The sequence below is a fragment of the Antennarius striatus genome, chromosome 16 (assembly GCF_040054535.1).
Source record: "Antennarius striatus isolate MH-2024 chromosome 16, ASM4005453v1, whole genome shotgun sequence".
NCBI classification, from domain to species: Eukaryota; Metazoa; Chordata; class Actinopteri; order Lophiiformes; family Antennariidae; genus Antennarius; species Antennarius striatus.
Genome location: NC_090791.1, coordinates 14,284,424 through 14,302,217, shown reverse-complemented (window position 1 = coordinate 14,302,217; position 17,794 = coordinate 14,284,424). Strand labels below are relative to the sequence as shown.

Here is a 17,794-nt window from a genome sequence, read left to right as displayed (position 1 = left end):
TAATCAGAAGTCACTGTGTGAAAAATGGTAACAGCTGAAGAAGGCCTTTGATTAAATTAGCTTTTTTTCCTTCAGGAGGCTGCATTTCTTTATCAAACGGCTTGTGTTTATCTTAAGAGGTTCCTTTGTGGTGTCAGTTTTATCAAAACCCACGTCTGCAGGTGAACGACAAGGCGGTCCCTCGTAGTTTTGTGTCACGGCTCCCCCTGCTGGTCAAAAGAAGCCACTACTGCCAATATGCCATATGCACGTAACTGCGAGAATAAGACCACTGAACCACTTTTCACTTATATAGAAACATGCAAATAAACTGACTTTGTGGCGACACATTGAACTAATTTCAAGGTGTTTATTTAAAAGAATACTGACACAAATGCAAACTTGGGTTTGTACAAAGCAAATTAATCACAGGACATGACATACCAGCAACACAAAGTATACAATTCAAGAATAGGAGATAATAAAAAAAGCACCATTTTTCAAGAGTAGATTACAAAAAGCAAAACATTTTTATTTGGCATATCAAGTACAATGGTGATTCATAAAAACTTCATGAGTTTGTTGACATTTCTTCAATTTATTAGTAGTTTTTTTTTATGTTTTAGTTTTTGAGGAGGCTCTCATTTCCTTCAAGAAGAACACAGATATTCTGGGTAAGGCACATAGGTCATTTGACAAAAAAAAGACATTTTATAAAGCTTGATATTCTGGCAGTTGACACGACATCTCTTTGGCACAGCTGCATGATCTGTGAGAGACAAAAACTATAACGTGATTGAAATTGCATGACAATGTTAAGTTGACAACACTATGTACAAAATGTATGTAAAAATGTTATAAATATGTCTAAAAACCACAGACACTATGTACATCTTTGTACTGAAGCTAGGCAGGATTACTCGTCTTTGTTATTGCGCACGATGGATCTGTAGAAGTCGGGCAGAGACGTGCAACAAAAGTCAACAGTCACCACATTTCTAAACACATTTTGACGTCACCACCGGAAACATTTGTAGTGACACAAAATTCACAAAGCAAACAGGTGTGATTTTTTTTTTTTCAGCATGTGATGGGAACATAATAAACACTGGAACAGAGCCGAAAAAAAAGAAAAAAAAAAGATCCCCAGCAGAGATACATGTCTGCAGTTTGTGTTTACAAATATTTGGTGACACGTGCACTTTTGTTGCACAGTTAGGATGTCAGTCTTATGGTCTGTGGGCAGTAGGCACAGTGCGATGATGTTCTCAGGGGGTGTCAGATCGACACCTCCTCTTCTCCTCTCTTCTCCATGTCTCATTCTCTCTTCCTCAGGACGATGTAAATAAGGCCGCTGATGAGACAGAGAGGGAAGGCCACCCAGGCCAGGACGTAGGCGTAGCCGAACTGCGTCCCGTTTTCATCTGGGCTCATCACAGTGTAGATGATCGCCCCGCACATCACGAACACGCCTGGGGGGGAAAGACACGGACGGGAGGAGGAGAGGTGAGGAGGTGAAGCGGGTGATAACCATCCTTGCAGCTCCACCCTTGTCCTCTCTGGGTGTAACCTGCTGGCGTGTGATGAAGTCCTACTTACTGGCCAGGATTTGGAAGATGGCGGTGAAGAAGAAGCGTCCACCTTTGACCAGCCTGAACAGCTGATACAAGAAGGCAATGAGGGAGAAGAAGCAGAAGAGTATGGACAGGATCATCAGGGCTTGGACTGCCTGGATCCAGTCTGGAGGACGGACACACACACACACACAGAGTCTGGATTTAAACACATCTGTTAAATGAACATACAACCCATCATGCGTTTCTGACGCTGACAAACCTTCATTGCTGGTGGGCTTGCAACGATATTCACCATTGGTGGTCAGGCAGTTGTACCATAGATCTGTGGATTTGTCCCCACCTACAGTCCACGCCTTGTAAACGCAACAAAACATTAGATTTAAGATGCATCGCAGCATCCACCCAACTCTCTATAATAGCCAACACTAACGATCACAGATTATAAAAGTTAGAAGCACATTTTAAAAACCAGAGGGGGTGAAACTTACACTAGCTGCTGTGGACACAATTAGAAGAATGAGGATGATAAGGTGCAAAATAAGCACTCCGAGCAGGACGAGCAGCATTCTTCAAGTAGATAGATCTAGATGAGATAAGAGAAGTTAATCCGCATGAAGTTACAACTCCACCAGCAGTCGCGTCAGTCCGTGCGCTCGTCTGGACGCTAGAGGGCGCTGCTCCCTCACTACAGCACCGACCGCAAAGTTTCCCTCAATGCGAAGGTATCCTCTTTCAAACGAAGAAAGAAAGAGAGAAAGAAAAGGAGGAACTTTAATTTCTTCCCGATGAGACTAAAATGTTCAGTGTCGGCTTTAAAGTCGTACCGTGGAAGATTGGTTTACGTTTGCTGAATCTTTAATCCGCGCAAACGTCCAAATGATCTAATCACATTTGATTAATCCCAGCAGTTTAATACGTAAATAGAGGGGAAAACGGGAATTAAAAACTTCAGCTCTGAATCGACACAGGAAAGGGAGAGAGAGAGAGAGACTGGTTCGAAATTAATGAATGCATGCTGTCGGAAAATAAACTCAATCTGTATGGAAAACATTCCATCGTTGTGCCGCCATGTGTGCGACTCGACCTCTTTATTCTCTGGTGTGAGAATAAAAATATGTCTAAGCGTAAAACGGTGTTAACACGACGATCAACTGCATCATCGAGTTCTAAAAGTAGATCCAAAGTCGATTTAAAGTCCAAAAATGAAGTCCTGTTGTGTGAGTGGTAAAATGAGTACATAAAAAAAAAAACGCACGCACACACACACACACACACACACGCACACACGCAAAGGACTGACAGAGAAAATGCTCCAACACATTAGTCCAACTTACAAAAAGGCAAAGCGAGAGGTTTGAATCCGTGAAAATGGAGTGCTGAACTGAAGAGTAGTGTTTCAGAGTAGTTCTGCTCCTCTCGGTTCTTACTGCGCTGCTTGCCTACTATTCCAGATGTGGCTCACACACCCAAGTCAGACTCTTTCTCCGCCTGAGAACACCGCCCTGCAGGCCCTCTACGTCACCAGAGGCCCGCTCCAAAAAACTTCCCTTTTTTTTTTTTTACCCCTCCTTTTTCATGCCTATCATCTGGATTGTACTCAAACCCGCAGGATTGCAAGGAGTATCATCTGGTATTATTGCGCAAAGTCTTGAAAATGTAGTAACTGTCTCTAAAAGAGACATTATTTCACAGCTACTTATAAAACGTTTACATTTTAATAGCCACTAGGCTGTATCTGTGATCTATAGTGTGGACTTTATTTGTATAGGAAACACCTGAAATCTTCCCAATGATCCGAACTCTATCTGTCAGGAAGGTCAGGAGGACTCTTTGTCTTGGCTGTGAACTTCTAACAATGGATTTCATTGTTACAGATCATAATTAAAACATTTCATGGACACCAGCTTTATGTGAAAATTGCTGCACAGAAGTTTCTCATGAAATTTTACAATGACAGTAAATTGCATACAATTCATTGGTGTATTATTTTTTTTAAAATTACATTAGAGCCAGCACCATTTAATTGGAAACCACGACGACCATGTGGTCACACGCCATCTGCTCATCAAGGGAGCAATGAGGACCGTTACCACCACATGACTCACAGGTGGTTTCCTTATCGATGCACACCTGTGTCAAAAGATTGACAGGTTGTTAAGACTCTATTTCCCTTTTATATTTTGGTTCCCACACTTCTCTTTCAACCTCCCATGATGCTTTGCTGTTTTACAATGAAGTTTAAAAGAAATTGCCGTAAACAAAAGCATTCTTTTAAAATGTTGTAATGACACTTTATTTCTCCCATATTGCATTGCGGTTTGCAACATGTCACTGCGTGACATTAATATAACAGAACACTGCTTATATTTCACTGTAAACTTGCATTAAGGTTTTACAGTGTTATTCCAGATGGCTGATAGCTGGCTGGACCGCCCCGCTGACCTGAGCTGCCTGAACTTAAATGTGCACATCAAGCCGCACATGTCCAGCAGTTTTCTGTCCAGATAGCGGGGTGTGTGAGTGTGTGCGTGGGTGTGAACTTGCATGTGAACAGACCCTGCCCCTGGAGGCCCCGCGGTATGCCCAGAATGTGTGTTTGCACATGTGTGTGTGTGTGTGTGTGTGTGTGTGTGTGTGTGTGTGTGTGTGTGTGTGTGTGTGTGTGTGAAACAGGTCTCCTGTTTACTCCTACATCTGCAGACAGAAGGGAGAGTTTGTCCAGAGCCAATTGGGAGTTAACACAGTGCAAAGTTTCAGTCATGCTAAACCGATGGAACAGCCTGGATATCCACACACAAACACACACACACACACACACACACACACACACACACACACACACGCACACACACACACACACACACACACACACACACACACACACACACACACACACACACACACACACACACACACAATTTAAGGATGAGTGACAAAGATTGCCTGCTTCGGCTCCATGCATCAGAATCTCTCATTATACTGCGGTCTCAGGCCATTTCCTCAGAACTGATAAAATTGCAAACCTAACCAGAAGGAAAATGACAACAGCGGCCAAATGAGCATGTTCTGAAACGTGACTGTGATCATCTGCTGTAGTCAGAGAGCAAAGCTTTAACACCCCCCCACCCCACCCTTCGCTCTTCTGAACCATTTCTGGCTCATCAGGTGGATTCCTGTGGTCCCTGTTTGTAAACAGGCGAGGGGAGGAACTGTCGGATGGTGCCCAGGCTCGCGTGGGAGAGAGAGAGAGGCAGGACCCTGAGAAGGAGAGAGAGAGAGAGAGAGAGAGAGAGAGAGAGAGAGAGAGAGAGAGAACTCATCTGGATTAGCTTCTGTTTATGGACATGTAATCGGTGCGACGTTAAGGTGGATGGCGGCGGCGGCGACAGGGTGAGAAGTCAAACATGTGGTGCAGGCGTGTGTTGAGAGGGTTCCCACATGAACCTGCCTGTTTTATTCACATAGATGGGACTGGATGAGGAAGAGGGTTGAGTTTACGGTGGAGCAGTGGGTAGTGCTGTCGCATCGCAGCTAGAAGGTTCTGGGTTTGATTCCTTTCTGAGTGGAGTTTGCATGTTCTCCCCGTGTCTGCGTGGGTTCTCTCCAGGTTTCTCCCGCTTCTTCTCACCTCCAAAAACATGCAGATGAGGTGAACTGATCATTCATAATTGTCCATAGGCGTGAGTGGTTGTTTGTTATTCGTGTGGCCCTGCGATACGCTGGCAACTTCTCCGGGGTGTACCCTGTGTTTCACCCACATCTAGGATAGGCATCCGTGACCCAGATGTTGGATAGTTGGATAGTTGGATAGAAACTTAACATGATGGAAACCATCATGCTGCAAACGCTGGACCAGAGCATGACGACGTAACGCTGGAGTGAAGGAACTAGTGTGGCACACTGAGCCTCCATGGTCCTGGTGACTCGTCTGCTGCCCCCCCCCCTCCCCCTTACCTTCCCACCCCACTCCCAGAATGCCAATTAAAAGAATCCCGGTCACATTGCCCCAGCCGTGGCGTTCATGCAAATGCAATTTTCTGCCCAATCCTCGTGCCTTTTTAGAAGGGCAGACCGGTTTATAATAAAGTAGTCTTCATTTGGGATTAGCTAATAAAGACATTATCGGTTTTTCTCCGAAAGTTATGACTACAGTACTCATAAAAATCAGTCTAGCTTGACCAAAGCTCATGAGAATTATCATTAAAAAAAACTTCTCCACATATACAGTATAGCTGCACAACAAATTTCAAAGTAGAGAAAGGCGTTATCAAAGTGGGGCAAACATTAGCAGCACATTTTCAAATCCCTTGAGCGTTTTATGCTCAAAAATCAATTTAAAGGCAAACGGGAAGTAGTAAAAGTGTTCTGTCTTTGTTGTAGTCTCACATCTCTCAACAAATAAAGCTCCACATAACTTCACTATGTCATTAGAACATTTGTAAATTTATATTAATAATTGCTAAGAAAAAGTAAGGACAATTGTATGCTATCAATAAAAGCTCGACCCTAATCCTGAACAATATCTACCTTATGAGGCTGAAAGTGCAGGAAACCATCCAAAACCTTTCACTCCATATTAAAAAAAAAACCTCCTCTCCTTTTGAAAGTGAAAGAATACAACTGTAACAAGCAGGAGCAAGACAACCCCAGTAACCATAGCGATGGCCATTGTGGCAGGGTTGCAGGTGAAATTTAAAACCGGCGCGCCCTAATTCATTCAGTGGGACACAGGTGAGCTGTTTTCTGAAAGCTGATTGTTCAGAATGTAGGCCGTAACCAAATATCTTTTACTATTACTAAATGAACTCGGCAGATTTAGAAACAGCGACGTTCAAACAGACCTAAAATTAAACCAGAGATGTGACATCATAATCAAATTAGTGTCACTATGCATTTTAAAGTTATGAAAGACAAATACAAAACATCTATTGGATAACTTCAGTTGGGCCATGCATACTCTAATTCTTCCAGTTTTTTTTTCTAATATTCCTGTAATGATAATGTGTTGTTAATATTTGTTGTTTTTAATATTATGTTATTATCTTGTTGTCGTTCTTCAGTCATTATTGTGTGTATCTCATGACCAACTGGAGTCAGGGTGTGTTACTGGAGCTGTCCTCTGTTTCATGACAGAATAAGTCAGCTACAGTTCAGACCCGACCCTGGTACGCAGGCCTGGACTCCACCTGCAGGATCTGCCAGATGATTCTTTCTTGCCTGCTCCAGCTCCTATGGCAAAACGCATGTGACTGCAGAGATGATTGATACAAATAGGGATTTGGTGGTTTTGCATGTGACTCTGAGGATGCCTAGAGGGAACAGCTGGACAGACATATTTTACTTGTGGGAATATGAAAGAATGGTGGAACGCCTCAATGCTTCTATGGAAGTTGGTGCCAAAACAAGAGGAAACACTAAAGCTGTGAAGTCAGTCTGGTCGAATGTCATTAGGAGAGGCTGACAACGCCTTTACGCACACGCACACGCAAAAAAATCCTTAGGTCATCTCACTGGTCATCTATAGCTCATCACAGCTGGGGCCCAACACTCCAGCTGCCTGTGTTGTTACAGCTTATATTGTGGCATTTTTTTTCTGTGGAAAATGCATCACTCAGTTCAGTTTTTCAGCGAATCCCAGACAAAGTGCAATATCAACAATCTCCGATTCATGTCAAAGCAGCATAATGTGCAGTTCTACTCAAAGTATCAAGCACGTTCAGGTTAAAGCATCTGTGTCATACATGTCCCGCCTCACCTCTCCCATTTGAAACTCTTAAGCTCCAAAATGGACCGTGACCAAGCCGTAGATCCCCATTGGTCGAGAGAGAAATCAGATAATACAGGCCAAGATACAGTATTATATGGAGGAGAATAGTTTGGTTTCTTTCCCTTTGGAAAAAAAAAGGCCTGTCCCACCCTATGAAGCAACAACAACAAAATAAATCAGAGACATACAGCTTGATGAACTCCAGATTGTGGCACCCTAGTGATCCTAAACATGTGCTAATCATTAGCCACTGGCTTCCTGTTGGAGTCGATGTCATCAGCACACACATCCCAAAAGGCAAGGCCGGCATACAGGCTGTTGCTTTGAATCAGAGTGATACTGGCCTCAGGGGTTTGGAATGAAGCAATAGAAGCTTTGAAAGAGTTTCATTTGAGTCTCCTTTCGTTCTTCCACACAGATCTCACAGCTCAGTTATCTGCAGATAAATATCTCAACTGCCTCAGACACTAGCTAGTTATTCTCAATAACAATCCCATGTGCCCAAATAAGCACTCAGTCTCTCGACTGCTTAGTGTTTCACTTGGGAGCCGTCGCCAACTCGATTTGCATGAGTGCAGCTCTACAGGTGCAGAACAGGAACAGAAAAGGCCGAAGCTATTGGAACACAAAATAGTTGCTATGTGAGCGAGCATGATTTAATGCAATGCATCACACTCATGGTCATATGATTCAGTCGACTTGTAATCTGCAGCTAGATCCCTCTAAATTCAGAGAGAGAAAAATATTATTTGCCTCCTTCTTATCACTGTTTTCCTCATTCCTGCCGATGCGCTATCTTTCCCAAGCAGAGTACTGTATATGAGCTCCTCTTACAGCTAACAGAGCAGCACTTCCTCTACAGCCTGCCAATTCAGGCTTCATGCAAAAAAAAAAAAAAAAAAAAAATCTGTTTGCCAGGGGATGTTTTCTTTTCCAACGTGTTGCCAGAGCTTTGTAGATTTTGTAAATTAGGTCTACCTGGAGTAAAAGGAGCTGATTGTGACTGGATATCAGAGCATTGTCGAAGGCCTTCTTGTGTACTTTTGGAGCAAAGACGCACGGATACCTCTGCATTAGAAGCTCACAGTAAGTCGACATAAACAGCTCTATTTTTCACTTAGGTAAGTCTTTTTTTTTTTTTACACTATTAACAATGGTGAAAGCAGCACACCGAGGCCATCAGGAGTGTTTTGTTTTTTTAACAATGTATGGCATTGACTAATACTAAATTTATGTAGACCAGCTGAGAAGTGGATTTCTGGTTTTTGCAATTCTTCAGCTTCTTCTTCAGAAAAAGAAGCTGAAGAATTCACATGAGCAGAATCATCCTTGAGCATACCGCTGTACAAGATTTATGTGTGTCGAACTTATCAGTCTTGTAGCTGCTGATATATGAGACCATAATTGATAATGAATTCCGTCATATCGATTGTGTTTTGGTTTCCTGTCTGTGTCTGAAGAGGAAGATAGATGGTCAAACTTTAGAGGAATGTGGGGATACGGATATGTGTGTGGTGGCTAGCGTAAGCCACCGCTCCGAGGCCCGACTGAAGGAAGCTGTGGCCATGCTGTAGAGCTTGGCTCGGAGCTGAGAATGTCTGTTTGTGTGCGTGCTTATTAGTCAGCATTGGTCTGGATTGCAGCCCAGAGCAGCCACTCGCACAAGATCTGCACCGAGCCCACTGACAGCTCCTCTCAAGCGAATGAGGATATGAGGATGGACTGATGAATTCTGGCAGACGCATGGATGCACCAGCATGTGCTACAAATCCACAGATGCACACTAGCCAGACTTGAAAGCAACCACAAATGCACAACATTTTTTGTATTATTGCACTAACAACTCCAAGACCGTCCCGGGCAGTGTCTGTTAAATGGCATTGGTCACTTTTTCCATGTTGAAATATTCGTATTGGAGTAAGCCTTTGGGACGCTGATGTAACACTTTGCATTGTTACTTCACAGAATGTCTCTGGATTCCATATATATATATATATATATATATATATATATATATATATATATATATATATATATATATATATATATATATTACAATTAGCGTCAATGATGTCAGTGTTTGCCATCCCATCTCCACTGGCATTAAGAATTGCACTTCAGCCACAGTTAAATTGTATTTCTTCTTTCTTGCTGTCATGTTCTCTTCTTGAAGTTTTATGAATTCTTTGGTTTTTGAAAGAACCAAAATAAATAAATAAATAAATAAATCTCTGGCCTTTTAAATGTTTATAGGTCAATCCCTTGAAAAAAACACACACGTTGTAGAAAGAAGTGAACTTATTTTTGTTCTGTCTTACTTTACTCCTTTTTTGATGCTTATTTCTCATTCGCTTTTTTATGAATTATATATTTTATTGATAATGGGGGGGGGCATATTGGTTGTTTAATTTTTCTGATGTTTTAATCAATGGACACTTGAAATGTAATTGGCTTAGGCCCTTAGATTATTACTGTATAGTGGTTGCTGACTGTCTGTGTGTTGGGCCTATGAAAAACAGTCAGATCCAGGTAGAAAAAGATGGACAGTATAGTCCTCTTCATCAATTTGAAAAGACTTTCCCGTCGACCTCTGCTGGATTTTTATCTTAAGTGCAAGTTAATAAATGTCATCCTTCTATGTGAAAGAATGGGATAACTGCATACTTTGTAAGAAGTACATTAATATTAAGCTTACTTTAGTCTCTCGATGGCGCCTTCATAACTGCAGACTCCTCGTTACTCCCTTCTCTTAATTTGTCTGATGTCAGAATTCACTGAGGTCTACAAAAGCATGCATGCAAGGTTTTTCCAAGAAGTAAATCTTATCACAAAACATCACTTTGAATGAATACAGTTAACAGGGCATTAATTCTTGCAATCGTTGCCACAGAAAGCGCTTCAAAAGGAAAAATGTGTCTGTACTGGAGGAGGCATTCGATTTGGGATGATATCTTCAAAATGTGTAGCACAAACAAAACAGCGGTCACATCCTATCTTGAAAGATGTGTCTAAATTCCACATAAAACACAGATCTTGCAGATTATTACTTTGACACAACTGCAAGACAAACTAAAAAGCATCCTCCCCTGAAATGTGGCCGTTTTTCACACATATGAAGGAGAACAGAGGAAGAAGAGTTTGATCTATGCACAGTCCACTCCAACAGGATATAGGTTCCCACCCACTCACTCTAGATCCAGAGTGATGAGAAATGTTGGGATGCATTGTTATGCTTTATGCATTCCAGATGAGACCTTAGCCTGTTCCCCCCACCCATCAGAATGTTCCAAAACACAAGTTGCTTCACATTATATCACCCTCTAATGCCAAGAGAAAAATTGGGTGTGGCAGAGTTAAAAAGATAATAAACTGATCTCTATACATTTTCAACTTTTCACCCTTTAGGTTTTGTTGTATCATTGGCTCTTATTTTATTTCCTCTGCAGCAAAACGGTTCAAGAAAGACTTGGAGTAACATCCCAGCCAAGAGCGAGATCTGAATTTCACAATGGGTAAGCGGAAAAATTTCATTAAATCCCATTCTTGGCCATATGTTGAAGGCAAGTCAAAACTCAGAGAAGAAAATATAGGATGGAAGCTCAGCTTGAACTTCCCAGTTTTTCAGAGCTGTGGGGGATGGGATGGAAAGATTTAATTGAAAACAGGGGTTGTTGTTATATTTTTTTCCATTATAAAGTTACCCTTTCCAAACAATTACCTGGGCTCTCATTACAGTGGGCTTACAGTTTAGTTTAAGCCTTTAAAAAAAAAAGTTTGGCTCCTGCGAAACCTAATGCCCATCTTTACAGATGAATTAATAACTGATGCATACAGTATAAACACCACAAGTAAAAATACGAGTTGAGTAGACCTGCATACACACAACCAAGAGCGAGCTGGAGATGCAAGCTCATGGAAAATAGTCGCATACTGAAGCCACAAACAAAATCTTGCTGTCTCTTACACACAGAAACTTACACATACAATCACAATGCAGCTGACAACCTAAACTACCACTTTGGAGATGTGGGGGTTTTCCATGGAGAATATAATAATTCTCTGAGGTCATGGTTGGGTTTGTAGATCTCCCAGTCTGTAAAAGACACACACGTGCTAGTGGGAGGAGGGAGGAGAACAGAGGGAGGAAGGAGCGCTGGCCAGGTCCTAAAAATCACCAGAGTAAGTGCAGACTGTGGCGTCAGAAAAAGTATTTAACTTGTCATCATCATATCCAAATATCAGAGAGATAAATGGTAACAGCCTCGTGATTTATTATTATCCCCTCACCAAGAAAGGAGTGGCATGTAGGAATGGTTCAGCCTATCCATCAGCCACGTTCCTTTTGGAAAGCATAACTCAAAATATAACTGAGGTAACAACTTAAAAAAATTAAGCTGATTCTCTTGGTGTGGTTTGTGTCAGGTTTACTTTTTTTTTTTTAAATACCATTTTTTTATTTCCTGGGACTGTGTGGAATTTGCATGTTCTCCCCTTGTCTGAATCCCTCTGTCCACCTCCAATTTCATCCCACCACCTGGTGATTGTCCAGGGTGTACCCTGCCTCCTGCCCAATGTCAGTTGGGATGGGCTCCAGGCTCCATAAAACCCTAGAAAGGATTTTTTTTAAAAATAACAGAAAAATGAGTGAACTTTTTCTCAGAGATGCTACTAACACTTAAATATTTAGGGACAGCTTATCTAACTAATCAATAATTTCATTCTGTCTTTCTCTGATGAGGTTTAGGATCACAATGAGCAGTACTGAATTGTTTTTGCCACCATAAACGTCTTGAAAATGACCATTGCTCGATTCTGAATGAATCTGCTGATGACCAGGAAATTCCTAATTCTATCAGCGGTTCTTTCCATTGAGTAGCCTTCCCTCCATCTGTGTGTGTGTGTGTGTGTGTGTGTGTGTGTGTGTGTGTGTGTGTGTGTGTGTGTGTGTGTGTGTGTGTGTGTGTGTGTGTGTGTGTGTGTGTGTGTGTGTGTGTGTGTGTCTGCTCAAGTCGCTGTCTGTCTGGCTGGCTTGTTTCCCTCAGTGAAGAAGAGATGGGACACTCTGCAGACGACAGGCAGCTGGATTAACCAAAACACACACATAAAGAAACACACACTGCAGGCCACCCTGGTCACACCCAAGGCATCCCAGGCATGCAGGGCCAGGCACTCATGCAGTGGTCTCTAAATATGCCTCTGGCTCTTTTGGGTGAATCAACTCTCTACGAGAACATATGTGAAAGAAGGAGTCTGTTTTTTTTTTTATAGAATTCAAAATGGCAGCGCTGCATTCAGAGTGTGCGTCCTGGAATGCTTTAGATATATCATACGTAGCGGTGGATGGCTCCAGCTAACAATACGATGAGGACTGGATGGAGCTGTGACAGTGGGCCTTGTGTCTATGCTCTATCCTCCCCATCCCAGGGGACCAACAGCACAGTGACCTCACCCTTCCTCCACCTGAAACACTCCCCCCTTCGGTACTTCCTGTCTGGCCCAAAGCAGCAGCACAGCTGGAGCATGCAGTGGGAGAATAGTGGAAAAAAAAAAAAAGAAAAAGAAAAAAGAAAAGAAAGTGATTTGGATGATTACTAAACCATCCCTTCTCTGTTTGTTCCATCGCGCTCTGATTCACATTTCTGTCCAACCTCACTCTTGCTCACCAAGTTGGTTAAACACCCACGTAAGCACACTTACATTCCTGAACACACACACAATTCACACACACACACACACACACACACACACACACACACACACACACACACACACACACACACACACACACACACACACACACACGCACACACGCAGATGCTGCACTCCCTCAAATTTTGACTTGTTCTTTTTTCGCTGAGATTGCTGCGTGAATGAAGCCGCGCTTTGCTCGACATGAATCTAGTACAACTCACTATGGCTCTTTGAGCATTGTAGTGAGCTGTCAATCAAAGTAAACTGCTACAGACGGAGAGGGTGGAGAGGGCTTTAACCGGGCTTTACCATGCCAGCTACACCGCCAAGAGGCAATTGTCTGATACAGGAAAAGCTGGAGATGGCCTGCATAGCTGTGTCTTCAAAGCTCCAAGCCAGACACGGCGCTACATCACATGCAGGGGCGTCACATTGACTGTTTACGTTTAAAATAAACACAGCAGACAGATTCAAATTTCAAGCCCAAATCCACCAAAGAATGAAAAATATCTCATGACAGTTATGTAAATGCTGAGGTTGTTTCAGGAGATTGTGCAGCACCGTCTTTCTACACTGCTTTCGATCCAGCATATGAGCGAACAGTTTTGCATTTATGGGAACAGCGGCCTGCAGAGTGAAAGCTGCTTGTATAAGTGATAAGCACTGCTGCACAGTCTCCTTTTACGACATACAGTATAGTAGAATGCACACTAGTGAATTGGATATGTGAAAGATGGTGAATATGTGCATGACTTTGCAGTCTTTTTCATTCTGTGCGTGTTGAATTTGCTTTTAGAACACATTACAGGAAACAGTCGCCTCTGAAAAAATAAAAATGATGGTTTTATTGAAGTCCAGTTTTACATCCAGCCAAATCCAATCACTAACTAATCAGAGAAAATTCAACAAACACAAGCCAATAGTCATACACACACACACACACACACACACACCAAACATCTGTTTATGGCCCGCCTCTTCTGATTGGCTGTGTCGTTTTGGAGGAGGAGGAGGAGAGACAGCGTCTGGCCCGTAGGACGATGTAAGAGCGCCAGCATCAGGCTGGACTTTTCCCCCTGTCCTCTCCAAACTCAGCCCTGAGGGAACCAGAAGGAGGGGAGCAAGAAGTGGATGACGGAGTTGTTAAAATGGAGGACCAACACCCAGTACAGTGTGTTTTAAGGTCCTCTCTCCACATGGAGCTCTGGGAGTCTTCATCCTGGTTGTTGTTTTCTATCTCCAGACACACCCTGATTAATGATGCTGCTGAGATTTGAGGAAAGTATTTAAGCTGCAGCAACATTTGCGCTCATGAAGGGCTGAACACCAAGTTGCGAGGAAAATAAGAATGTGATCGACCGTAATGGAAAGTGATATTAGTGAAGTACACTATGAAATCATTGAGGTTTAGCCCATGTGAACAATGAATACTGTGTTAACAGCTAAGTGAGGAATGCAAAGAGGTATGAACAAAGCCACAAAAATCATTTCTCTCTAACACCTAATGAGGAACAGTTTACATACAGCTCAGATTGAATTTAATTTAAGAATTTCATTCAAGAATTTCATTCAAGAATTTAATTTCAGAATTTAATTTCCAATTGCGTTGGAAATCTGTGATGTTTGTTTATAAAAGGAAAAAGTGTTCATTTTCAAAATAAACCCCAAACTTTAATTTCAATCTCCCTTGGGAAAAGCAATTTGGAAAAATACCAAGAAATTTCCTTTTGCCACAAAAGGATAATAATTATGTACAAACAGCTTTTTATTGCTGTAGAGACGAAGTGCTGCTTGAGAGAGATTTGTTGTGGACGAAACGTTACCGCCAGTCATCCGTCCTTCAGCTCTCCGTCTCCACAGTGAGTGGCACTGGTATTACTTTAAGATTAAACTGAAGATGGACTACAGGGTCAAAGTTTGAAGCTGACCTTTGGGAAGTGACCCTTTGTGATCCCTCACTTCCTGGTCAGCTTTAGAGTATAGCAAAGTGGGCATGCAGTCTGCTAAACAAGGACAGCATTGTGCAGACATACAGATTCTATTGAGCCGACGCCAAGTCTCTGTTGGCAGAGATGTAGCCTCGCTGCGTGACCAACATGTAGGGCTTCGGTTATCAGTCCTGGTCAATACCAAAGAACAGCGACCGAGGTGATTTTTCTAAACGCGGAAATCCATAAATTCAAAATTTCATGAAATTATTTTACAGATTACTGCCTAAAATGTGTGTTAATTTGAAGGTGTTGGTGTGTAGACTGTGCCTGCTCTCCTTCCTCCAGCATCAGCCAGCCGTGGACAGACCCTGGAAGGGAAACAGCCACTGGCAAGAGGGGAGGAGGGGTAGCACACAGCATTGCCCCCCAGCCTCATTCTATGTGGTCATGGCTGAGTGCAGGCCAGGCCAGAACTCCAGGGAGCAACACATGGCCGCAGGAACCGCTCTTCTCTTCAGCTGCTAGAGACGGGGTTTTGCTCAGTAAAGCACAGCCTGGGGGAAATAATGGAAAATGAATCATTGTTTCTGTACTGGTGGTGAGAATTAGTCTTTCTCATTCAGGATGCAGAAAATGGGACACATCAGAACTGACATATAATAGTTTGTATTGTTTGTTCAATCGAAGCAAGAAGAACAATAAAATTGGTTTTGAATGTTTCAGTTTAAGGCGCATTAACATTCGTGGGTGTGCAAGATGGAAAAGCATTTTAACGCTGAAGATACTGGATTCAACCCAAAGAGGTTCTGACAGAGAGTCATAAAGGAAACTGCTGGTTCCACAGCAACTGAGGGGAGAGACGGGAGCTGTGTTTCCCTTGAAATAACTTTTCCATATGTGCCATACCCACATTCTGACATACCTGCAACAATCCTGGGGGCAGGAAGGCCCGAACTGACGTTTTAGAGGATGGGCTAATTTTTCACAGGCATCTGAAGCTCTTTAAAGGCAGGAGACACCGGAGAAGTCCCGCTCCTCCTCCCACCATGTGTGTGTGGTCTCCCACCGCTCCAAGGTTTACAGGTCAAGAGGTCAACTCTGGGTACTGGAATGTTTATGTTCACCGCTCCTGTTAACACCAATATCCGTAGTGCTGAGCCTTGCAGTTCTAGAGGAATACCCAGAGGATATCTTTGAGGACACAACTATGGGGGGGGGGAGAAGAAAAAAAAAACTCCTAATGATGATGTGTGTTAGTTTAAATGTTGGCTGATGTTGAAAGGAGCAAAGATAAATTATTGGGGACAATAAGTGCAGAGACTGAATTATCTCACAGACAGCGACGGACGCATGTCTTTTCAGAAATACTTACAAACACGCACCAGGAGAAAATACACTCAAATGTCAGAGGAGCGAAAGGGAAAAAAGACAAAACCATTAGATGGCAAATTGAGTTTTTTGCTTCCTTGCATAAACCTTGGCAAAGATTGCATACATTTTCATATGGGTGGCCCCTCCGACTGGTATGGCCCACCAGATGCTGAGCATACATTTGGTCAGATTATGTGTCTCAGGGCATGGGAAGGGATGTCTGGCTGGCGTCCAGTTTTTCATTTTCATTTGCAGCCGCAAACTCACAGTTGGGCTTTTCTCGAACCGTCACGTTCTCCTTCCAGTTCTGTGTTAACTAACACACACACACACACACACACACACACACACACAGACCACACCCACTCCCCTCTCTTCCTCCCCCCATCAGTGCAGAACTACACAGCAGAACCGGCTGTTTGTTTATGACCCATTAAAAAAGGACTTGCATGATACTGCTGCAAACATTAAAGAAGCGTCCCAGAGCTGCATGGGGAGTGGTCGAGAATATTTGGTGGGGGAGCTCACATACTAATGTGTGTGTGTGTGTGTGTGTGTGTGTGTGTGTGTGTGTGTGTGTGTGTGTGTGTGTGTGTGAATGTAGGGAGGGGAAAGGGCGCAGAGCCAGCCAATGGGCGGTATATGAACAATTTTGTATTCTGTTCTTTCCCATCCCCCACTTTTTTACTACCCTCCTTCACCCCCCCCCTCCCTCCCCCATCCCCAGTCCCCTCCACCAGCAGGTTGTTTAATACTTTCCAGATTTCAGCATACTGACAGCCTCCTGGAAGAACTGCTTGTCTTCTGCTGGAATTTTGGCGGAAAAGGTTGTGGGTCCAGGCTGGGGCTCCTGACACAATAAACCTGAAGGCAATGAGCGCCTCCCATTGGTAGCCGGAGAAAGAAAATAGGATTTTCAAAGAGAATTGGGAAGCAAAGGGAAATGGCATTTGACAGCCTGTGAAGCACACAAGAAACTACATCTAGAGTGTTTGAGATGGAGAAACAGCTGCAAGGCAGACTCCAATTACAATGCATTTGGATGGGGGGGGGGGGGGGGAGGTAAGCCGAACCCCCTGAACAAATCTGTCTCCGGTTTCAAGTGGAAATGTGCAGGACATGGTATGCGATTCACATCCTGCTTCTTGAAACAAATCATTCAAATATTGTATGTTGACGTTCTTTGTGAAGATTTTATTTTACTTGCATTCCTGTTGATATTGGGGGGGAAAAAATGTTGGAAGAATACTGAAAGATTAAATGAAATTTCATAAAACTTTTTATCCTTTTGATATTTTTTGGATGTTGTGGTGAAGTGGTGTTGTAACTCCTCAAACATAAAATCAGTCCAACTGAACACTCCGTTCATCTCCAGAGCTGTACCTCACATGACCACTAGATGGCAGTAGACAATAAGATTTAGACGGTTTACGGCACGCTGGTTGACGGTCGTCAAGAGACATTAAAAAAATCATCTT

The 17,794-nt window shown here is 42.9% G+C and overlaps 1 protein-coding gene and 1 long non-coding RNA gene across 2 annotated transcripts; one reads left to right on the top strand and one right to left on the bottom strand.

Annotated features, from left to right (window-relative positions):
• Positions 1-335: 335 nt before the first annotated feature.
• Positions 336-3,034, bottom strand: LOC137609533 (peripheral myelin protein 22-like). Its single transcript, XM_068336617.1, has 5 exons — positions 2,891-3,034; positions 2,045-2,139; positions 1,816-1,909; positions 1,579-1,719; positions 336-1,451 (listed from the first exon to the last, which is right to left on the bottom strand). The coding sequence occupies exons 2-5, from the start codon at positions 2,120-2,122 to the stop codon at positions 1,297-1,299; spliced, it is 468 nt and encodes a 155-aa protein (XP_068192718.1). The 5' UTR covers positions 2,123-2,139; positions 2,891-3,034; the 3' UTR covers positions 336-1,296.
• A 4,807-nt stretch (positions 3,035-7,841) lies between these two features.
• Positions 7,842-17,538, top strand: LOC137609874 (uncharacterized). Its single transcript, XR_011038387.1, has 3 exons — positions 7,842-8,409; positions 10,770-10,835; positions 15,291-17,538. It is a non-coding gene; the product is annotated as an uncharacterized lncRNA (long non-coding RNA).
• Positions 17,539-17,794: the final 256 nt, after the last annotated feature.